Genomic DNA, 20,976 nt, shown 5'->3' on the forward strand with positions numbered 1-20,976 from the left:
CAGACAGAGGGACGACGGCCATCGGGTCGCGGTGCAGACAGAGGGACGACGGCCATGGGGTCGCGGCGCAGACAGAGAGACGGCGGCCATGGGGTCGCGCCACCTCAGATCTGGGCGAACCACCCCTAAATCGCGCGAATCGGAACCCTTGCTCACCGGAGACGACGAGAGAGAGAGAGAGAGGGGGAGAGCAGAGGCAAGAGAGGTCGGGGGCGGGGGCGGCGGCCATGGGGGTTGCGTCCGCCGGAGAAGAACAGAGGGGGAGAGAGGGAGAGGCGGCGGCGGAGAATAAGAGAGAGAGGCGAGAGGGAGGTGCGGTGTGAGAGAGAGAAATATGAGTGAGGATAGGTTAGGTTAATAGGTGTAGATTAGTTGACTTAATTATATAGTTTAATTTGGTGTAATTTTTACCCAAAAAGGAAAGTAGCCAACTTTAGTGGGACGCCCAAAAAGGAAATGTGGCCAACTTTAATGGGACGGAGGGAGTATAACATAGCTGGAGACCAGACATAGATTTAATATTCTAATAGCATTAAGATGAATAAATCCAGACAGATTACCTTAGATACGCTAGTAATAATCAGTCTACCAATTTATTCCTACTACAAACATGGTAGCTTTATCACCAATCATCCATATTTATCCAACAATTACATATTGGATGAACCAATTGACTTTAATCCAATTAAATTTAAGTTGATCAGGCTTAAATAAAATCAAAATTGTCTTTAAACACAAGGAATAAATCGAAATCAATAGGTATCAATTATATGAACAATTAGGCCTCACATATATTAAATCAGTATTTCATTATTCTCGTCGAATCAATAAATTAGCTACTCATACTCTTGAAATAAAACATAATAAAATCGAACAAAGCAACTAAGTAATAATCGAATGATGAAATAAATAAAATTGTTACCAAAAACTCTGGAACAAATCTAAATTAGAAAAAGAAAATAAAACCAAGAATAAATCTATAGCTTCCAAAATGATCTGCGCGCACTTCAACATCTGCACTTCAAAACCCGAAATCTGCTCTCGTCTTTGAAATCTGCTCTCGTCCAGCCGCCAATGGGCCGAGACAAAGGAATAATCAAAACTAAATCCTAACCCACTAATAATGATTTAATAAATTAATATAATTTGATAATCTTTCGAGCTCCCTAAAAAATTCCATCAAAATTGCTTCTTTTCAATCTACTTTCTCGACATCGAACTCTTCAATTTATGCACCAAAAATCATCTAATTGTGTATATTAAATTTCATTAAAGCGCAAAATAATTCAAGAATATGAACAACTAAGAGACACACATCAATTACTTATATTATTTTATAAAAGAGCTCTAATAACGATAATAACATAAAATGAAAATGAAACCATCTTATAGTTGGAGGCTAATCAAATAAATGACGAGGATCTTGACAAAAAAAATTTATCTAATGATTATTATTATTTATTTAAAATTTTCACCAAAATATCTAGACATTTTTCTTTCAAATTTTCTATTAGTCTTGAAAGAGTTTTTGGAACTTTTAATTACTTTTTACTAATTTGCATTTAACAATATATTTTTTTAGGCGTTAATTGACTGTAAATCCACAAACTATTAGTGAATTTTGGTATTTTTTTCAACTATATATAGTTGTAATATAAATACATAAACTTTAGCCAATTTTAAAATTTGCCCTTAATTTTAATTTCGTTCAAATTAAAAAATATATGACAAAATTAAAGATGATGTAATATACACACATCGTATTAAAATAACTTACAGAAAATCTCATGTACACCCGGGTGTATGGTACACCCACGATATTTGGTATGTCAGAGACCAATATGCTTAATAGCAAATATTTCCACCCCTTAAATTGTGAATATCTTTTGTGAAATCATAGCTTTGCTGAATGAATTATTGATCCAGAATTTGAATCTTATAGATTGGCTTTTTTTTAATTCATCATTTTTTTAAATTGCAAATTTGTAATGTTACAAAACGAATTCATAGACAACTTATAAATTTGATTTGTATAGTTACAACAACTCCTACAAATGACATTATATATATATATATATATATATATATATATATATATATATATATGTGTATGTATAGATAGATAGATAGATAGAGAGAGAGATGTTATATTTTTGTATAAATTACATTTATTACTTTACAAATAGTAAATTTGGTATCAAATTTTAATTTTATTAGTTTATATTATTCACTATGTCCCAATTCAATATGCCACGAAGCTTAGCCTCCAATTTTAAGTGAAAAAATAGATAATTATTTGTGGGTCATAATGATATTTAATGTAAATAATGAGTCGAGTGAGAGTATTTATTATGTATTGATTTACCATTTAGGAGGCGGCATATTGAATTGGATTATCCAAATAAAAAAAATATGAGTTTGGGACGAGATGAGTAGTAATTATAAAGTACATGCGCAATTTACACGAGTCTAAAATTATAATCACAGGACGAGATGAGTAATAATTATAAAGTATATATACAATTTACGCGACTCGAACACTAGCAAATAAAAAAGGTGAGAGAGAGAGAGAAAAATATGCTCTTCATGAAAAATTGTATCCCTATTTTTTTTTTGAAACCGGAGAATAATATGCACTACTGCCATAATTTCTGCTGCCATAGCACTAGTCGTCGTCGAAGTCTTTTTTGCCGACTTCACTGTAAACAAACTTCACTGTAAACAAACCACTAGGCGTGCATGCCTATTTCATAAAGTATTCAACTTATTTGTGGATCGTACTTTTACTTATTTATATGTGAATTTATTTGTGTTTGAGAATAGTTTTTTTTTTCTTTTAGAATTTCTATACATAAGACAAATTATCTTTTACGTCTACGTCTTTGTCATTTTATTTCAATCTTCTTGCCGCCGTCGATCGTTCCAATTTTAGGGGCGCATCCCCTAAGTCTAAATTTTTGCCGGTGGCCCATTGTCATGAATTTAAATTAGATTGATTAGTTCATTGTAATATATAATTAATTTTATAATATAATATATATATCTTAAATTTAAAGAGGGAATTCTAAAAGAAAAGTTTCTCTTTTTTTTTAACTCCCTAACCGAAAAGTTTCTTCTTCTTTTTTCTTTTTTTTTTCAATCTATTCTTTTAGCTTTTCATTCACAATGAGGAATCTGTAGGGACTATTTGTAGATAAGTTATTATTAAATACTCTATCCGTTTCATGAAATTAGTCCTTTATTTTATTTAAATGTTCTAAGAAGATAATTCACTTTTTAAATTAATATTATATAAAAAAATTATTTTACTAAATTAATATTATTTAATGTTTCCACTTACATGTGAAAATGATGTGTGAAAATAATAATAAGGGTATAAAAGTTAGTATTTTTTAAAATAAGATTAAATATATTTTTTTAATATGTGTGAAAAAGTAAAGAGAATTAAATTGGTGGAAACGAATGGAGTAGTATTACTGATTTTCATAATCATCTCAACTAAGTGAGATACGCTTTAATCAAGTTGTATATTGAAATGATTAAAAGCAAACTTTTGAAACCAACTTATTAAAAAGGTTAAATTAGTTAAAAGTGATAGGACTCATACTTTTTAAATAATTAATTATTACTATTTATAAAAATGAGACAATATTAATAATGAGACAACGCAAAATAGTAAGTGAAAAAACAATAATGAGATGAAGATAGTAATTATTTTCTAAAAAAAAAAAACTACTTATAAAATCTTAAGTGGGCCAAGTCATGGCCCATGTTGGATTCTCAGCCCAAGAGTGGAAAGTTTGAAACCAATCATGCTACATATATTTATATTTGTATAGAGTGTTAGTTTATTATTTTTAAAAATGATTTACTTTTTACACTTATTATTAGATAAAATATTACAAACTGTCTGTCTATGTGTATTCCTAAAATTATCACAATATTTAAAATATGACATTTCAATACCTAATATTTAAAAAATATCACGAATCACATTTTTCGAAACAAAAAATCTATTACCACGCGTAATCTGAAACCTAGCTAAAAATTGAATTAACATTATGCTCATATACCTTATGTTTGGAAATTTAAATAAACGTGAAAGCCTTAAAAAAAAGCATAAGAATATAGAACAAATTTCAATGACAGTCCATCGTTGACTTGCTGCAAATCCAAAAAGCCCATATAATTCGAAAACTGCCTAAAAAGCAAGTTGCAATAACTTTTTTTATATTCTCCTATAAAAATTTAATTTAATTTTATTTAGAGAAATCCTATGCATATTCATGCATAACTAATGTTTTGCATTGTTTGACAGAAAGAAATTGATTTTTTAGGCAAAAATATATTGATTTTAAGCTCAAAATTACGTCAGAGTGACTCAAAATATAATTTAGAGGGCATATCATAAGTTTGATTAATTATAGATTTGATTGTAATTCCTACGTTGGTGTGCATAGGTTGGAATCGTTGGATTGTTGGAAGCCATCATCTTTCCATTAGCTCAAAAAGTCAACAATTTGTAAATAATTAATTTTTTTATTACTTTCATGGGAAAAATATGGGAATCAATAAGTATGCCAACATTCACATTTTTAATATATATATATATAGACTTACTTCAATAACTAAAAAACTTCAAATTTTTATTTTCGAGTAGCAATTAGTGTATATTAATTAAAAAAAATATCAATCAAAAAATTTTATTTAAATTAGATTTACCACTAAGAAGTTTCGATGTGTTGGTGTAGTATATTTATAGAAGTTTTATTTTTGGAGGGGTTTATTTTAATCGTTGTTTTAGTTTATGCATGGTGAAAGGAGCACCACAATCCACAAAGGTCTTCACTAGCTCCTGGCTATTCAAACATAAAGAGAAAACGGACAAAAATGTTGTATTGAATTTCACAAATTGCTTGTTCTTATTTAATTTTGGGGAATTAATTAGTTAGGTAGTCAGTTCTAGTGTTTTTTTTTTTTTTTTTTCTTTTTTTATTCTTCTATCTTTTGAATAGATAATTGGTTAGTATTGACTTTAATATAATTATCATGTTTATATATGTGCGGTGATGATGATTCACACGATGTACCTAAGCCAACAAATTAATTGCTGATATGACATGGTGTTGTTAACGTAATCTCATCCATTGATCTTATCTAATCACACGATCTTATCTTAACGTAATCCTATTCATTGATCTTATCTAATAGTATTATCCATTCAAAATAGAGGGAATAATATTATACTATTGATAATTATTCATACATTTTGAGTATTTAGAATTTAATAGTATAATTTAATGCTCGTAAAATTAAAATATATAAAACTATATGTAAATATATATATCGTGTGATAATATTATTCATCTTTGAAGTGAAAATAAGGAAGGAAAATTGGTAAATTTCTCTTTGTCAAATATTAGAAAAGAATGAAGACATTTAAAGATATAAATATTTGTTATTCATCAAAATAAACGCAACCTAAGTTGTTATTTCTTTTATGACTTCCTATTTAAAGAAGATGCAGGCGAATATACAGTTCCTATTTTGTAATTATACAGATATCCATAAACCATAATTACAACTCTACCATATATAAATAAATTATTGGACGATATATTACTCATGAATTCTCACCCCACCATCAAATTGCTTCATGGGTGATTTAATTACATAATCCTACATAATTTGAAATTACCGATAAATTTCAAACATGTCAACAACATTATAATAATTATCTAACATATCTAACTTGTATACAAATCCACATCCGTTGAATCGTATATAAAATATATCACACGTAAAAAGAAGCGCCACGTTCATATAACTATAATCAATCATCATAGTTGTCTGCACAATTAAATAAATCCATATATCAACCAAAAGATCACCAAAAATTGAAATACATATAATGGTATAGATAATCGTAGAATAATCTTATAAGATTTAATTGTCATGAACCAAGATGCATTTAAACGCATAAAACCAATTCTAACAAACCATAATGTTTCTCCTCTCTCGTGTCAATCGAAAATGACTCAAGCTTTGAGTTTAATATTTTTTTTAAAAAAAAATTGATGTATTACTTTATGTTACTATCATATGGATATTTTTATCTTTTTAATTTAAAATTATTAATTAAATTATGTTTTATGAGTTTGATTATAGTATAAGAATTGTGTCTTATGTTTTTAGCTACTTAGATATATTTAGACTTGCCAATGAGGCCTTGCTCTAGTAATAAAGTTGAGACACTCAAAGTCTCTCATTTGTGAGTGGTCTTGAGTTTAATTTCGCCTGCGTGCGGTGATGTTGTATTCTCGCTCGCATGCGGTGTTGTATTATTTGGTGTTGAGGTCTCACACGCAAGGCGTTTCTCATCTGCGTGCAGTGATATTTTCTTATCGTTTGAGTGGTGGTGAGATCTCGCCTACTTGCGGATTGCATAATTGAATATAATTTCAAAAAAAAGATATATTCAGGGTTTATTAAAAATCTGATATCTATATATCTTTCTCAAATAAAACATACTAAAAAAATTCTGTTGAATATCCAATCATCGTATAGAAACGGAACACACACCACAACGGTAAAGTGATTTTAAGTAGTAGAAAACACAGCCGTTGTCGCTGGTCCCGTATTCTACGCAGGATTCAATACGCTTCACGGACGACGCCCACGTGGCCACGTGCTTCTTTCTCCCACGCATTCTATTTCTTCAAACCGGCCAAGGGCACAAGCGTCATTTCAACATCCCTCTCCCCGCGCTAACAAATACGACATCGTCTTCCGTCATCGCTCTCCTCATTCTCTCACTACGTCTCACTGTGCTAGTGGTGTGTGCAGCTGAATATATATATACTTACATACTCCAATGTATACATACATATATATATATATATATATATTATTAGTTTAGAGAGAGAGAGAGAGAGGTATTAAATTGAGGAGTAATGCAGTTGCTGTTTGGTTCGAAGATTTTTGACTGAGATCGTGTGAGGAGGTAAGATGTTTTCTCGACCTACTGTGTGGTGGCTTCTTATTTTTCTATTATTTTCCTATTTATGGCGGTTTGATTTGCTTTTTCGAAGCGTAAATAAAGTGTATCCACCTTTATAGTTGATCTCGAGTGCTGTTTTTCAATATTGCATTTCACGCTTCAGCTGGTTTACTTTATGACGATAGAGATGCAACTTTATAGTGGAATGCTCACTTTCTAGGAGTAGATGAAGGAAATATTAGCTGGATTACTATTTCAGAGTGTCGAAGATTTTGCCACATTTGTTAGTGATTTGCAGCGTTTAGCTTATTTTGTTCCTTAATTTCACTGTTCGATTGCAGTTATTCTTAATGTAAGATCGGATCCTGCATTTAGTTTGGAGATTCTTGTAAGGATTATATTCCTTTGTTCTTGGCATATTCGGAAGCTAAGCTTCTCTACCATACAATTACAAACCCTAATCTGAGGTCTCGGTTGAGTGCAGCCGAAGGTGAATTCCCTTTCAATATAGTTGTCAGTCTGTGAAATAAATTCTTTGTTTTAATATATTAATATTTGTGCGTGTTTGCATCTTTCTGCGTGTTAAGTGGGGGGCCACTGTTTTTGTTTTCAAGGGCCTTACCAGATTTGGTGTTTAAAAAAAATGAAGAAAGAGCTACAGGGAAATATCATCATTACTTGGAGTCGAAGGATAGTTGGGGTCCCCATTAAGTTAAGCTTTCTGTTTATTTTTTTATTGATGCTGCTGCTTAAAAAGATGGAACTCTTAGGTTTCTGGTGGGAGAAAAGGATTAACAAGGGACATTAAGCAAATTGCTTAATCACCACCAACTACTGATTAGTACTATTTTAGCAAAATTGATATCGTGTTAGTTGGTAAAATCATGTTTAAATAGCTTCGTCCACTGCTGATGAAAAATGCACTGGAGTTGGGGTATTTATTTCGACTGCAAGCACAGCTAACTTTTCTCTAGTAACCTAACTGTCTTGCCTTTTTGAGTACGATGAAGGGTACATCAAATATCTTTGTCATTATATATTGTTTGTTTGGGTTGCTGGTAGGTTTCTGAGTATGGACATCTCATCTTTCGAGTGATTGAAGTGGATTTGAGGAGGTGGAAGAAACAATGGGGGCTATTGGTGCTGAAGAGTTGATGAATTGGGAGAAAATGCAGGGTATTGGGAATGGAAAGGAAGAGAAGATATTGGTACTGGTGAGGTTAAGGCCATTGAGTGAAAAGGAGAGTGCAAGGGCTGAAGTTTCAGACTGGGAATGCATCAACTCAACCACCATTTTGTACCGGAACAGCCTTCGGGAGCGCTCTGGACTACCGACAGCTTACTCATTTGGTATTAGTGTTGACATTGTCATTTACATTGGTCAATTTTTCAAGTATACCATACGAAACTGCAAATGTTCAACAACATTTTGTTATACCTACATCTTATTCTATTTTACTTTGTTCTGCTTTTCCATGTACACTTTTATGATGGTAGATAGAGTATTTCGAGGTGACTGCACAACAAGGGAAGTTTATGATGAGGGTACAAAGGACATTGCTCTATCAGTTGTTGGTGGCATCAATTGTGAGCATTGTGTTATTAAATTGCTGAATCCTTGTCCACTATGAGTGGTCTTTTCTCCAGATATATCTTTTTCTAGCTCTGCTTTCTACAGATGAACTGTTTCAACTAATTTAATCTAATTTTCGTTCAGCAACTATCTTTGCATATGGTCAAACAAGCAGCGGAAAGACTTACACTATGAATGGTATAACTGATTATGCAGTGGCTGATATTTATGATTACATACGGAAGGTGTGTGAGTTTAGTTCAGTTTTTAATCATCCTGGTGATACAAGACTAGACTAGTTATTGTTCTACGAAGTACTTTCTCTTTCCACTTGGAAGTCTTATCGAATTTTTTTCTTCTGCCCGAACCAGCATGAAGAAAGAGCATTTGTCTTAAAGTTCTCTGCAATAGAGATTTACAATGAAGTTGTTAGAGACCTCCTTAGCACAGATAATTCTCCACTAAGGCTCCTTGATGATCCGGAAGTGAGTTTTCCTCTTCTCAATTTCCTACCTTCTTTCATTTATATGCATTTGATATATTTTCTTTGTTCTGTAGAGGGGGACTATAATAGAGAAACTCACAGAAGAAACTTTGAGGGATCGCAATCACCTCAAGGAGTTGTTATCCATATGTGAAGGTTAGATGAATTCCACCTTGATTGTGTGGCTATACTTCAACCATGCATTAGTTGAAACAACTTTTGTATTCTTTTAATTTTTAGTTTCTCTTTAACTCATATACAGCACAAAGGCAAATTGGAGAGACCTTATTGAATGAAACAAGCTCCAGATCCCATCAAATTCTTAGATTGGTCAGCTCCCCCCGCTCTTTGTATTAATAGATTATGTCATAAATGTTCTAATTCTCCAGTAACATTTAACACTTAATTGCGTGTCTTCTTGATATAATTCCTCCAGACAATTGAAAGTTCTGCTCGTGAGTTTTTAGGGAAGGGCAACTCAACCACCCTTGCTGCTAGTGTGGTATATAAAATTTGAATTTGTCATGATTTTCCTAAATGTATGTTTTTCCCTAAATATTTAATAGTATAAATAAATCTAAAAGACATTGAAACATTTCTCTGCAGAACTTTGTTGATTTGGCAGGGAGTGAGCGGGCATCTCAAGCTCACTCAGTTGGGCAGAGGCTGAAAGAAGGCTGTCATATTAATCGTAGTTTGCTCACTCTGGGCACGGTGATTCGCAAGCTAAGGTTTGTTGATTCTTTGACCTGCTGTTCTAGTTTTTTAGCTGCCTGACTCATTTTTTGTAAAATGTAAGTGCTATAAAGGATTCATGAATTTGAACTTCTTTATCTTTCACTTTGAGGCAGGGTTGTTTCTGCTTTCCATTATAATTACAGGCTGAGGTTAATTGTATTTGTTCATTGAGAATCAAGCTTTAGTAATATCATTGTGCAAGTGTCCAAGTGCTATAACACCATTTGTTCCTTATACTTCCCAATAATATCACCCTTGGACGGAGATCCTGGTTGATAGGACATCCAAACATGCATATCATCCATACAAGGATTTTTCTACCCACATGCTCTGCCTCTGACTCGCTCATATAGTCATATATGCACACATGCTTTTGGACAAGTAGGCAAGCTAATAACCGTATGCATAGTCCATAGATGTCCTATTTGGGATGTAATCTAATGAAGTAGCATGCGATGGCATATCATTTTTATTGCAAATTCCATCCGTATCAGCTTTTGAATAATATAATTTCATGCAGCAAAGGGCGACAAGGCCATGTTAATTACAGAGACTCAAAGCTTACACGTATACTGCAGCCCGCTTTGGGAGGCAATGCAAGAACTGCTATCATTTGCACTTTGAGCCCTGCCAGAAGCCATGTTGAGCAATCAAGGAATACACTCTTATTTGCTTGCTGTGCAAAGGAGGTATCAACTAATGCACAGGTCAATGTAGTGATGTCAGATAAGGCATTGGTGAAACATCTGCAGAAAGAGGTAGCAAGGTTGGAGAGTGAGTTAAAAATTCCAGCATCACTATGCGATCATGCGCCATTGCTAAGAAAAAAAGATATGCAGATTGAAAAGGTTATGATCCTAAATATTTAATTTGCGTACTTCGTCTTTTCTACAGGTTTCTGAATACTGTCTAGTGTCTATTGTTTTTAATGTAGAGGGTGTTTGGCTAAGCTTATTTTAAAGAGCTTATAAGCTCTTGGAGCTTATAAGATGTTTCAAGAGCTTATAAGATGTAATTTTTAAGAGCTTATAAATTGTCAAAGTGTTTGGATAATTGAGCTTATAAACTAGAGAGAGAATTTTTTTGCTAGAGAGAGAAAATTGAAGAAAAATAAACTTAAATGATATATGATGGAAATAATAAATTATAGTTAAAAAATATTTGTAAAAAGATTGTTGCATATGAGATTATAAAAAAATAAGTTGGGGTAGAGGAACTTATTTTTTGGGGAGCTTATAAGCTCCTCAAGAGCTTATTTTGCCAAACACTTTGAAGGAGCTTATAAGCTCTTAAACAACTTATAATCTGTTTTGAGGAGCTTATAAGCTCAGCCAAACACCCTCTTAATAGTATTCAATAACCTAAATGTTCATGGTGTTGAGGTGAAATTTATCATTTAGGAAAGGCGATAATCTTGACTAAAGTTTAACTTTGCTTAAGATTCTTCTAGACAATCCTGTTTATTTGGAATGGTGAATCTTTTGTGTCAAGAAATATATAATCTATCAAATATCTATACTACTAAAGAATTTTAGTTTAAACTACAGTTTTCATAAAATATATCTTAAAAAACTTGTAATATCTGTAAGCTCAAAGCTAATCACTATTAAATTAGCCAAATTGACTGCATATTGTCATTATGGATTTTAAGTTTTCTTTCAAAAAATTGCTGAACTTAACCTTCCTCATTTTACACTCTCTGTGCAGTTGGAGAAAGAGGCTAGGGAACTAAAGAGGCAACTAGGCCTTGCCAATTCTAAAATTGAGGAGTTAATCAGAGAGGCTGAAATTAATGGGAACTTTAGGTGTAATGGAGATTCGGAGCTATTGCTTCCAGAGAATAGTGAAGATCATTATTTATCTGATGGTACATCTTATCCAAGTCAAGTTATAAAGGGAACTCCTATAAAAGTTGAAGATTGTGATGACATCAAGGATGTTCGATGTATCGAGATGGATGAATCATCCCAGGATAGAACATGCGAGTCTTTTGGCCAGTCGACTAGTAATGCTGAAGAAATGTTGCAAACATGGACGGAGCCTGGTAATAATGGTCACATTGTGGATCATGAGATGCTATCGGCTTCACCTAGACAAGTAAGTGGCGCTGAAAATGGTTACTCATATGATGCAGAAGAGCGTAAAATTCCAGATGTAAGGAGTACCGCTGATTCTTTTTTGGGGCCCTACCCTGATTCATCGTCTTCTGGTGCTCCATCAACTAGTCTAATGAGTTCCGGGAGCCTAAAGTTAATTAGAAGCCGAAGCTGTAGAGCTAGTTTAATGACTTGCTTATCTGACTTTGAGCCTGCCGAACAAAGTCAGAGCACACCTCCTCATGTCTTTGAGAAGGACTTCACAGGAAGACCTGAAAGTGGCTTCCTCAGGAAGCACTGGAAACTTCCTCCAACAATTTATGGCGCAAATGATGCAAGATTGACGAGAAACGATTCTCTAAACTCTGATTGCAGTAGCTTCATTGATGAAGCTAAAAATCAGAGCAGCGCCCATGGGGAAGAAGATATTCCAACTCTTGGTTCTTTTGTTGCTGGACTCAAGGAGATGGCAAAGCTTCAATACGAACACGAAGCTGCTGGAAATCTGCAGGTGGGCCCTATTCTCATTTACGCTATCAGCATTCCTCATAGTTATTTTCTTATATGGATTCAATTAGTAATCCATCAAGCATTGAGAACTTATGATGTTACCTCACTTTGTTTCCTTAGGTAAAGGGAGACGAAAATGGCTCTAGAGATCTCGTGATGGACCCTATGCAAGATTGGCCCATGAAATTTGAGAAGCTGCAGAGATTGATAATCGAACTATGGCATGCTTGCAATGTTTCGTTAGTCCACAGGACATACTTCATCCTCCTCATTAAAGAAGATTTCACAGATTCCATTTATATGGAGGTAGAGCATAGGAGACTATCCTTCCTAAAGGACACATTTTCTGGGGGCAACTCAGTTGTACAAGACGGCTGTACGCTCACATTGGCATCAAGGTACGTTTATGCCCTCGTTAACATTGAATTTTGGGTTAATCATACTTTGTTTCCGCAACTTACAGCATTTTCAAAAAAAAGTTTCTAACTTGCGTTTTCACTTCAAGAACCCTCAACTTTGGAAAAAGTTTGCTTTATGGAGCCTTATAGAATCCGACAACAGAATAATGATTGCTGGAATCTACATAATTCAATATTCAATATGAAATTTCAGAACACCCCAAACCCTAAGAATCCGGCAAAGTGACTCATCATTTTGTCATCCAATTCCCTAAGGCGGGACATAAATAAAAAAAATTCAAAGTCGAAGGTTTTTGAAGTGAAAACATAAGTTGGGGGACATATTTTAGAAAACGCTGAAAGTTGAGACACAAAGTATGTTAAACCCTTGAATTTATCGGTCACAAATTTGGTACACCATTCATTATGCAGAATTCTGTGGTCTGAATTTTCCACGTTAAAATGCTGTCAAATTTCTATCGAGTTGATAAGAATATTATCTGAAAAGGGACTCCGTAACACATGTTGATAGCTATATTTAATATCCTCGACTGAGTTTGAAACTATGTGAACAGCAAGAGAGCTCTTCGTCGTGAGAGGGAAACACTGAGCAGGCTTATGAATAGAAGGTATACAAAAGAGGAGAGGAGCAGACTCTACATCGAGTGGGGCGTGGATCTCGACTCAAAGAGGAGGAGGCTGCAGCTAGTTAACCGTTTGTATGGCAACACCGGGAACACAGACCATGTGAGTCGGAGCGCTGCTGTCGTGGCAAGGCTCATCGGGTTCTCGCAACACGGGGTGGCCCTCAAGGAGATGTTTGGACTCAGCTTCACACCTCCGCGCATGTGCAGAAGATCGTTTAGCTGGAAAAACAGTATGTACTCCCTTTTGTGAAGTTGCCTTCTATCTATAGGTGGGGATTGGATGGATGGTTTCATCTATGATATTAGATGTAATGACGTCGTTTTAGTAATGAAATTTCTGGCGCCATTTTCCCAGTCAGATGCGGATGCGGCTATGGTACGAGATAACGACGTCGTTTTACTAATGAATTTTTGGCACCATTTTCCCATTGATTGTAAGACTACGCATATTGAAATTAGATTTGTCCATGAATGATCTATGTTACTAATTATTAATAGATTTTATTGTTTTCCCTTAAATACAAGATATATTCCTCCCCTCGTGTTAAAAGTGATTTGTATTCTATTTTGAGTTGTTCACCTAAAAATGACGTATTTCATAAGTAGCCAAAATTATCCCTTAAAAAATTGTAGTATATCTATCATTTTTAATTAATTTATACTATATTTTTTTAATTTATGTGCCTAAAATTATTGTGTCACTTATAATGAGACGGAGAAAAATATTAAATTTGAATGATATGTCAAAAGAGTTCTACTTAACAGTACAACAATCAAACTAGTAAAATTAGATTATATTCAAACAATATGTTGGTGGGATTGGAGCCAAATTAGGCACTAAATACTAGATGAGGCTTGTGCTTTGCAAGGATATTCTTTTTTTACAAAACGGCGACAGCATGATATGTATAACATATGAAGTACATTAAAATTGAATATCTAATTAAGCGTAGTAAATCGAAATTTTTGGTAACGTTGTTACTTTTATCTACATGGTACATTGGTACGAGTAATTTTCAAAGCCAGAAATATATGACCTTTAAACTCTAGCAAACAAATAAAATATCAAAACTACTGAAAAGTGCAGTTCACTCATCTTAATAATGTTTTTGTAGAATCACAGTGGTTGGAGAGAGGGAGAGAAAAATAATTGAAACTAAACTAAACTAAAATAAAATAAAATCACTTTATTCGATATTAGATTAAATCTGGTCGAAAAATGATCATATAGAGTGGGCCGTGAGCAATGGTGTGAAGCCCAAATATTTTTTGATTCAGCCAAGGCCCAAAAACCAGTGAAACGACGTCGCTTGGTAAATGGCAAAATTAGGAACTCAGCGTCGAAATTACTAGAAACTTGGCTGTATCAGAAATCAGAGACCTCGGAAGAGAGAGAGGAGAAATGAGCGTAGCTACGGCGTCGTATGTGGCTCGGCGGGCAGCGCAGAAGGAGAGGGTTAGGATCCTCTACAGGAGAGCTCTCAAGGACACTCTCAATTGGGCGGTTCATCGCCACCTCTTTTACGCCGATGTAATTTTTTTCTAATTCTCTCTCGCTATCTCTATTTCCTCATACATTAATTCGATCTCAGCCTTTGCGTGGACAAAATTGTGTGATAAAACTGTTTCGCTATTTAGACGAGCTTAAATTTATGCTGGATTGGCCGTATGAGTTATTTATTTATTTATTTGTGCGTTTATTTTCTCAGGCCGATGCTCTAAGAGAGAAATTCGAGGCGAATAAACACGTGGTTTGTTTTCTTTTCTTCATCATTTATTTTGGTTTTGTTCGTTATGAATTAGGAGTTTTTTCGCAGTTCAATGTAATGGTGGTTGTTTTGTTTCATAAATTTGGCCTGGGGAAAACGATTGAGCTGTTTGATTGAATCGTGTATGTTCGATAAACTTTTTATGAGCTTATTTGTTGGCCTAGATTTGGTAAGTTATTTTAATGGCATTACTATAATGTAGGTTTTGTGTGTGTGCGTGTGTGTTATCACGTTAAATACAAAAACATTGAGAAATATTGGATCTGGAAAAAGGTGGGATCATAGTACTTAATTCAGAGAGTAATAATTGGAAGTATGTCAATTTTTATTGATAAAGTTCAACCTAGAAGCACAATGTTGGATTGATTGTGGCATCCTTTCTGCTCATCTTCCAGGAGGATATCGAACTGATCGATAGAATGATAACTGCTGGTGAAGCAACCTACGACAAGTGGAGGCATCCCGATCCTTACATTGGTAATTTGATTTAATTGGTAGCGTTATTTTTTTTATATCCATTTGTAGTGTGGAAGTACATTGATGAGCATGGAAATTCCTAAGTTGAAGAGTGTAATAGTTAGGGTGGAATTTTTACCACTCTGTGTTACAGGAGTGCCATATGCTATACTTCCATAAACTAATCATCTTTCATATAAACAGTTTTAGCTTGCGAAAAGATCAAGATACTATATTCTGCAATGCTAATTGTTCTTCACAGAGAGAGGGAACCAGTAGCATTATATATCTTTCTTGGAACTCTAGTATAGGTTAGTCATTTGAATTGGTTTCTAAGGATGATAGTAAGAAGAAAGGAGGACTGACTTTAATGCTTTGCATCAAATAGCAAATTTCAGAGCATTGGGGGAAAAGAAAAAACCAACTGTATTATCTATCTAGACTACGTGCAAGTTAACATAGTTTGTGCATTTATAAACTTATGAATGATGTCTTGTCTATTCCACCTTTACTGAAGCCTGCATAATGTACTATATTCTAGATGAGGGCGCAAGAATCTGTGATAGTAAATTTTAATATAAGAATAATAGTTGTTTTTGTTTAATTAGGTTTCATTTTTTCTTTCTACAGTTCCTTGGGCTCCTGGTGGCTCCAAATTCTGCCGGAATCCAACACCACCTCCTGGGGTAACTGATCAAATACTAATTATTAATTGCCCTGATTTAGTCAAATGGCTATGTATTTAGTTAGCAATTGCAATTTTCTTGTCTTCTATTTCTGTTTTATATTGATTTCACAAAAGGTGTTTGCATTTTGACATTTTAAATTAACATTTGTCATGAAGGCAAACTAAGTCGTCGTTTTTAGTCTGAATTTTATGCATTAGATTTCATTTTAGTACCATTATAAGTGCATCAATGCCTGCCTATTGAATAGATGAGATGCTAGCTCATTATGATATCTTGTTTGGCTTTATGCTCCTGTTTCCACTTATATTCTTTGTGTTGATATTCCAAAAGTACGAAATTCTTCTAACATGTAGTCGCAAGATTTACTCTTAAGTGATAAGGTTTTAATCTGCGACATACTGTTGCTATGTGGTTAATGCAGATTGAGATTATACACAACTATGGCATGGAAGAGCGTGAATGAAGAGGACCATCATCCTCCAAAATAAATGAAGGTTGGTTGTTTTGGTACTATTATTCACATTAATTCTGTCACTCTTATTCTGAGAGGTTGTATTAAACGTGAATTCTACACAGTGACATTCCTCCTGTTTTAGCATTTGGTGGTTGAGTCTTTATTCGGTATTTTTATTTCTTGCTGGTTGCTTTTATAATCCTCCAACCCCATCCCCACCACCCAGGCTAGATGGCAAACCCAAGGGGGGCTTAAGCCCCCACCAAACATTTTTTTTAAAAAAAATCTTTTGAAATTGTCAAATTATTGGTAATTTTTGTATCATTGTACAATAGCCTCCATACCAAATGCAAATTGTGAGAAAATTATCTTTTCGAAATCTCAAACTCAAAATTTAGAAAATATAGCTCCATTACGATTTTTTTCAGCGTTCACCCCTGTGCCTACCAATTTATTATGTGAGAAGCGCACAAGAATGTTTGGAGCCTAGTATGGTTAACAATGAATATGCTGATGAGATCTTGATGAATAATGATGCAGATTGGAGGCTCACAAATCACGATAGAGGATGAATTTCGATCCCCATTTTGTGGTCTGCAGTTTTCAATTTCCTTCGAAAGAGATGTTGATGATCATTATTGTATTTGAGTAGTTTTGACTCCCAAAATTGGATGCTCAAAGATAATGTTGATTTCCCCGCTTTGTTGGATGTTCATACTTATTTGTTTCCATTTGAATAATGCCATGTTCGAAAAACTCACCTAGGCTTGCGTTCTGAAATTTTCAGTTACAATTCTTTACTTAAATCTGAAGTGAATGTTGGTGACAGATGATTATAATACTATATATTTCTGCGTCACATTTTGATTGTAGTTCAATCCTGTAATAAATGAATGTGCCATGTTACTATATAGAAAGAACAACATACATTTGGCGTATTTTCACTTCCAGCTGCCAAAATGTTTCGAAATGGCATTTTAATTCTCTGTCATTTGAGTTAACGGTCATGGGCTCTCAAGTTTGGCAAACTTTGGCCTTTTTATTGAATGGAATTGGCTACACCGTGTGAAAATCAGGTCGTATATGTAAAAGTAGAATTGTAGTTTTATGTGCAAAATTAAAATTAGGCGAAAATCATATATTTGAGGCAGAATTATTAGTGCAAAATTAGAATTAGGCAAAAAAGTAATTGTATATTTAGAGGCTAAATTATTAGTTAAAGAATTTTATCTATTTATCACAATTTTAGATGGATTATATCAAAATAAATTAACTTAATTATATGGATATTTATTAAATAACTGATTAGCATTTAAAAGAAGTAGGGATATTATAATTAATATCAAAATTTGTAAAATAGTAGTAGCTCATTAATCATCTTGAAATTTGTAATTGTACAGTCAAATATGCCGGCTTACCCGGAAAGTGCGAACCAAGATAAAATGACAAAAAAAAAAAAAAAAAAAAAAAAAACCTTTGTGATAACAGATAGACTTGATATAATCTAAAATATTGCAATTCAACTTTTTTTTTTCCCATTTGTAGCTAACAGAATATGTTCATGTCAAAATATTATCTAGCATGCCACACAATTTAATAAAAATTAAAGATCGACCCAATTAAAAAAAACGTAGATAGGGATCATGCATCTTCGCACCGTTACATTGTGCAAAGAAACAGAAAGTCTAAGGCAGTCAATAAAGTCTTTTTAAGAGTGAACTCATTAGTAACAAAACTTCCAACGCTATCAAGAAAAAGGAAATGATAAGACGATCGACAAAGTGCAACTTAGTTGGTAATACACTTCCTTCTAACCAATAGGTCATGGTTTCAAGTTACCTAGTGTGCGCGAGTGCGAGTGTGCGTGAGTTATAACTCTAAAAAATAAAAAAACGGTAAGACTCGTGACAACAATCTAACTACTAACAAAAGGGACAGCTATCCATTGCGCCATTATCAACATATTTCTGACCTAGTTTTTTATTTATAGTAAAGGTACAATTTCTTAATCAACATACCAACTACCTATATCATGTGCTGGTCAGTAGCTAAATGTGATACTGATCTAAGTTAAATAATCTTGAGGCCTATGGCAATAACTCCACTTCTACACATTATCTTGAGGCCAAGGTACTTCGCATTTCTAGTATCTTTAACACCTAGTCTGTGGTCAAGTGGATGCGATACAATTGTAATAATTTTTATAGAGCCACATTATTGTAGGAAAATAATCATCTTCCAGAGTGTGTGATCAAATCATGCATGCCTATGACATGTTTACTACTTGTGGTATATTGGGACAAAAAGGAATTAAACAACAGGAAAATACAAGGTTTCCACTTTGTTTTGCACAAGTGAAATATCCACACAAAAGGGTAGGGAAATGTTATATTAGCACCATATCAAGCGTTCTCAATGAAAATGTTGATTCGTGTATTAATAGGCATTCTCTAGCATCTAGCAACACACACCTAACTCTATCTTTCTAGTTGAACAGAAGGGGCAAAAACTGATATGGGGTGACAACTGTTGCATTATTCTTAATCTAGGAGACACCAGCAGGCGATGCATAAGGCTGACCTTGATATGATATTGTTTTGCTCAGTATTGTCTTAATAGTAGATCCTGAATGCATAAAGAATCTAGATCGAGAACTAGATGATCTAAGCAAGTGATAAACCCAAATAGTCCCTAAACACATCAGTCTCTCACTAACACCTCCTCAAATGAGGAATTACATATGCTACTCAAGCAATCCAGATGTCTCTCAGTAAAACACACACAAGCAGAGGCATCTAAGACTAATTCCAACATGATAATTGACAATCGAGTGCACACATGGTAAGTATCACCTCCATCTAGTGTGGCACCTCCTAAAATCAAGATTCTGAAACAGTTTGAATTATATGGACTCCAATTCTGAGATATGAAAAACCAAATTCTGACTAGAGTAATCGATGATCTATCAACTCCCGAACGATTTTTCACATATTAAAAATGCTAAATACATACAATAATACGGCCATAAGAGCAACAAAAGAAACAAGAAAGATAACACCTATGGAGCAGTATGCAAAAGCTTAAATAGCTTATTCGTCTATTAGTAAATTTTAGAGTAGCTTAGCACATGATCAGCTCATCAAGCAAACCAATGAACATCAATTAGCTACTCAAGATGTTTGGTTCCATTTGATTAACTGAATTCATCAAACCAAACCAAAACACTAATAGAATCTAGCTTCAACCACGAGCTTTTCTGAGTTAATCGATTCAACTGAACACTAGATTTTTCCTATTAACTCATGGAAAAAATGTACATTAAACATCGCAAACAACAACGAAAAATGTGAGCGAAAACTTAGATGAGCTTGAAAGGGAGAGGCCAAGGAGTGGACCTCGGCACCTCTACCTTATCCTTGATCCTCTCGATTTTCTTCTCCCTTTTAGGCCTGGAGTTTCCGAACGAACCTTTGAATCTCTTTCCTTTCTTAGTCTTCTTGTCTCCTCGGCCGCACAATATCGCATCCCCCGGCGGCGCCGCCATGGACGACGCGAGGGAGGAGAATGCCATCCGCAGCTCAGCGGCCGATGCCATCCGCCGCAATGCCGCGTTGCACCGCTGGATCATCGCCATTTCTGCCTCCGATCGAACTGATTTCTCGGTGGAAATTTTCAGGTCTTAAACCCTAGAGAGATGTGGAGCTGGATTACCGAGTTTTGCCGGATTGATTGATCCAGAGTTTTTAAGTATTTAGGCGAAGGGCCGTGTAAATTTAACATTTTACATTTTGCACCCCTGCAAATTTGGAATTTTCAAAGTAGGACATTTGAGTTTTCGTTATTTGATTTTTTTTTACTATGTCAAGGCGGCCAGGCCCAATAACCAATGTTGCAATACATTTTAAGTTTTTTTTTAGAATTTTACTTTGAATTTTTCAATTGTTGATTTTTGTTGGATCGTAATGAACTAAAAATCAATTTTCATAGTTTATTGAATAATAGTTAGGGATTGTATTTCCATTTATTTGGATTTGTTACTAATTTGTACAAATTTGATTTGATTAATTGTAGGTTTTTTTCGAATTATTTCAATTTTTTTATAATATACATGCATTTCAAATTAATTAATAGTCAGGCCGGGACGAAAATTGAAGGTTTGGGC

General features: G+C 34.1%; 3 protein-coding genes across 6 annotated transcripts; 2 read left to right on the forward strand and 1 right to left on the reverse strand.

Moving 5' to 3' along the window:
* The first annotated feature begins 6,479 nt into the window (after positions 1 to 6,479).
* LOC131005503 (kinesin-like protein KIN-7F) lies at positions 6,480 to 13,965 on the forward strand. Of its 4 annotated transcripts, XM_057932513.1 has the most exons (15): positions 6,480 to 7,003; positions 7,342 to 7,490; positions 7,615 to 7,711; positions 8,063 to 8,350; positions 8,498 to 8,587; positions 8,718 to 8,818; positions 8,945 to 9,058; positions 9,132 to 9,213; positions 9,320 to 9,387; positions 9,494 to 9,559; positions 9,664 to 9,788; positions 10,316 to 10,643; positions 11,503 to 12,402; positions 12,522 to 12,799; positions 13,375 to 13,965. In XM_057932513.1, exons 4-15 carry the CDS (start codon positions 8,128 to 8,130, stop codon positions 13,694 to 13,696), a joined length of 2,697 nt encoding a protein of 898 aa, XP_057788496.1. In that variant the 5' UTR covers positions 6,480 to 7,003; positions 7,342 to 7,490; positions 7,615 to 7,711; positions 8,063 to 8,127; the 3' UTR covers positions 13,697 to 13,965. The 4 variants fall into 4 exon arrangements, with proteins under 4 accessions (XP_057788496.1, XP_057788493.1, XP_057788495.1 ...); XM_057932510.1 differs by having other exon boundaries at positions 7,588 to 8,350; XM_057932512.1 differs by lacking the exon at positions 7,615 to 7,711.
* Positions 13,966 to 14,716: 751 nt separating this feature from the next.
* Positions 14,717 to 17,574, forward strand: LOC131005504 (NADH dehydrogenase [ubiquinone] 1 beta subcomplex subunit 9-like). The gene is made up of 6 exons (XM_057932514.1): positions 14,717 to 14,977; positions 15,156 to 15,197; positions 15,611 to 15,692; positions 16,302 to 16,357; positions 16,782 to 16,854; positions 17,355 to 17,574. Exons 1-5 carry the CDS (start codon positions 14,849 to 14,851, stop codon positions 16,821 to 16,823), a joined length of 351 nt encoding a protein of 116 aa, XP_057788497.1. The 5' UTR covers positions 14,717 to 14,848; the 3' UTR covers positions 16,824 to 16,854; positions 17,355 to 17,574.
* Positions 17,575 to 19,883: 2,309 nt separating this feature from the next.
* LOC131005509 (30S ribosomal protein S31, mitochondrial) lies at positions 19,884 to 20,609 on the reverse strand. Its single transcript, XM_057932518.1, has one exon. It carries the CDS (start codon positions 20,446 to 20,448, stop codon positions 20,173 to 20,175), a length of 276 nt encoding a protein of 91 aa, XP_057788501.1. The 5' UTR covers positions 20,449 to 20,609; the 3' UTR covers positions 19,884 to 20,172.
* Between the last annotated feature and the right edge of the window lie 367 nt (positions 20,610 to 20,976).

The sequence above is a fragment of the Salvia miltiorrhiza genome, chromosome 1, assembly GCF_028751815.1.
Source record: "Salvia miltiorrhiza cultivar Shanhuang (shh) chromosome 1, IMPLAD_Smil_shh, whole genome shotgun sequence".
In the NCBI taxonomy this organism is placed as follows: Eukaryota; Viridiplantae; Streptophyta; class Magnoliopsida; order Lamiales; family Lamiaceae; genus Salvia; species Salvia miltiorrhiza.

Bases quoted from the DNA above. Each gene is read 5' to 3' on its own strand.
- LOC131005509 (XM_057932518.1), bottom strand. From the start codon at position 20,448: ATGGCGATGATCCAGCGGTGCAACGCGGCATTGCGGCGGATGGCATCG.
- LOC131005503 (XM_057932510.1), top strand. From the start codon at position 8,128: ATGGGGGCTATTGGTGCTGAAGAGTTGATGAATTGGGAGAAAATGCAG. The intron at 8,351-8,497 runs GTATTAGTGTTG...TTATGATGGTAG, and splicing joins ACCGACAGCTTACTCATTTG to ATAGAGTATTTCGAGGTGAC. The intron at 8,819-8,944 runs GTGTGTGAGTTT...TGCCCGAACCAG, and splicing joins TTTATGATTACATACGGAAG to CATGAAGAAAGAGCATTTGT.
- LOC131005504 (XM_057932514.1), top strand. From the start codon at position 14,849: ATGAGCGTAGCTACGGCGTCGTATGTGGCTCGGCGGGCAGCGCAGAAG. The intron at 15,198-15,610 runs GTTTGTTTTCTT...CTCATCTTCCAG, and splicing joins TCGAGGCGAATAAACACGTG to GAGGATATCGAACTGATCGA. The intron at 15,693-16,301 runs GTAATTTGATTT...TTCTTTCTACAG, and splicing joins GCATCCCGATCCTTACATTG to TTCCTTGGGCTCCTGGTGGC.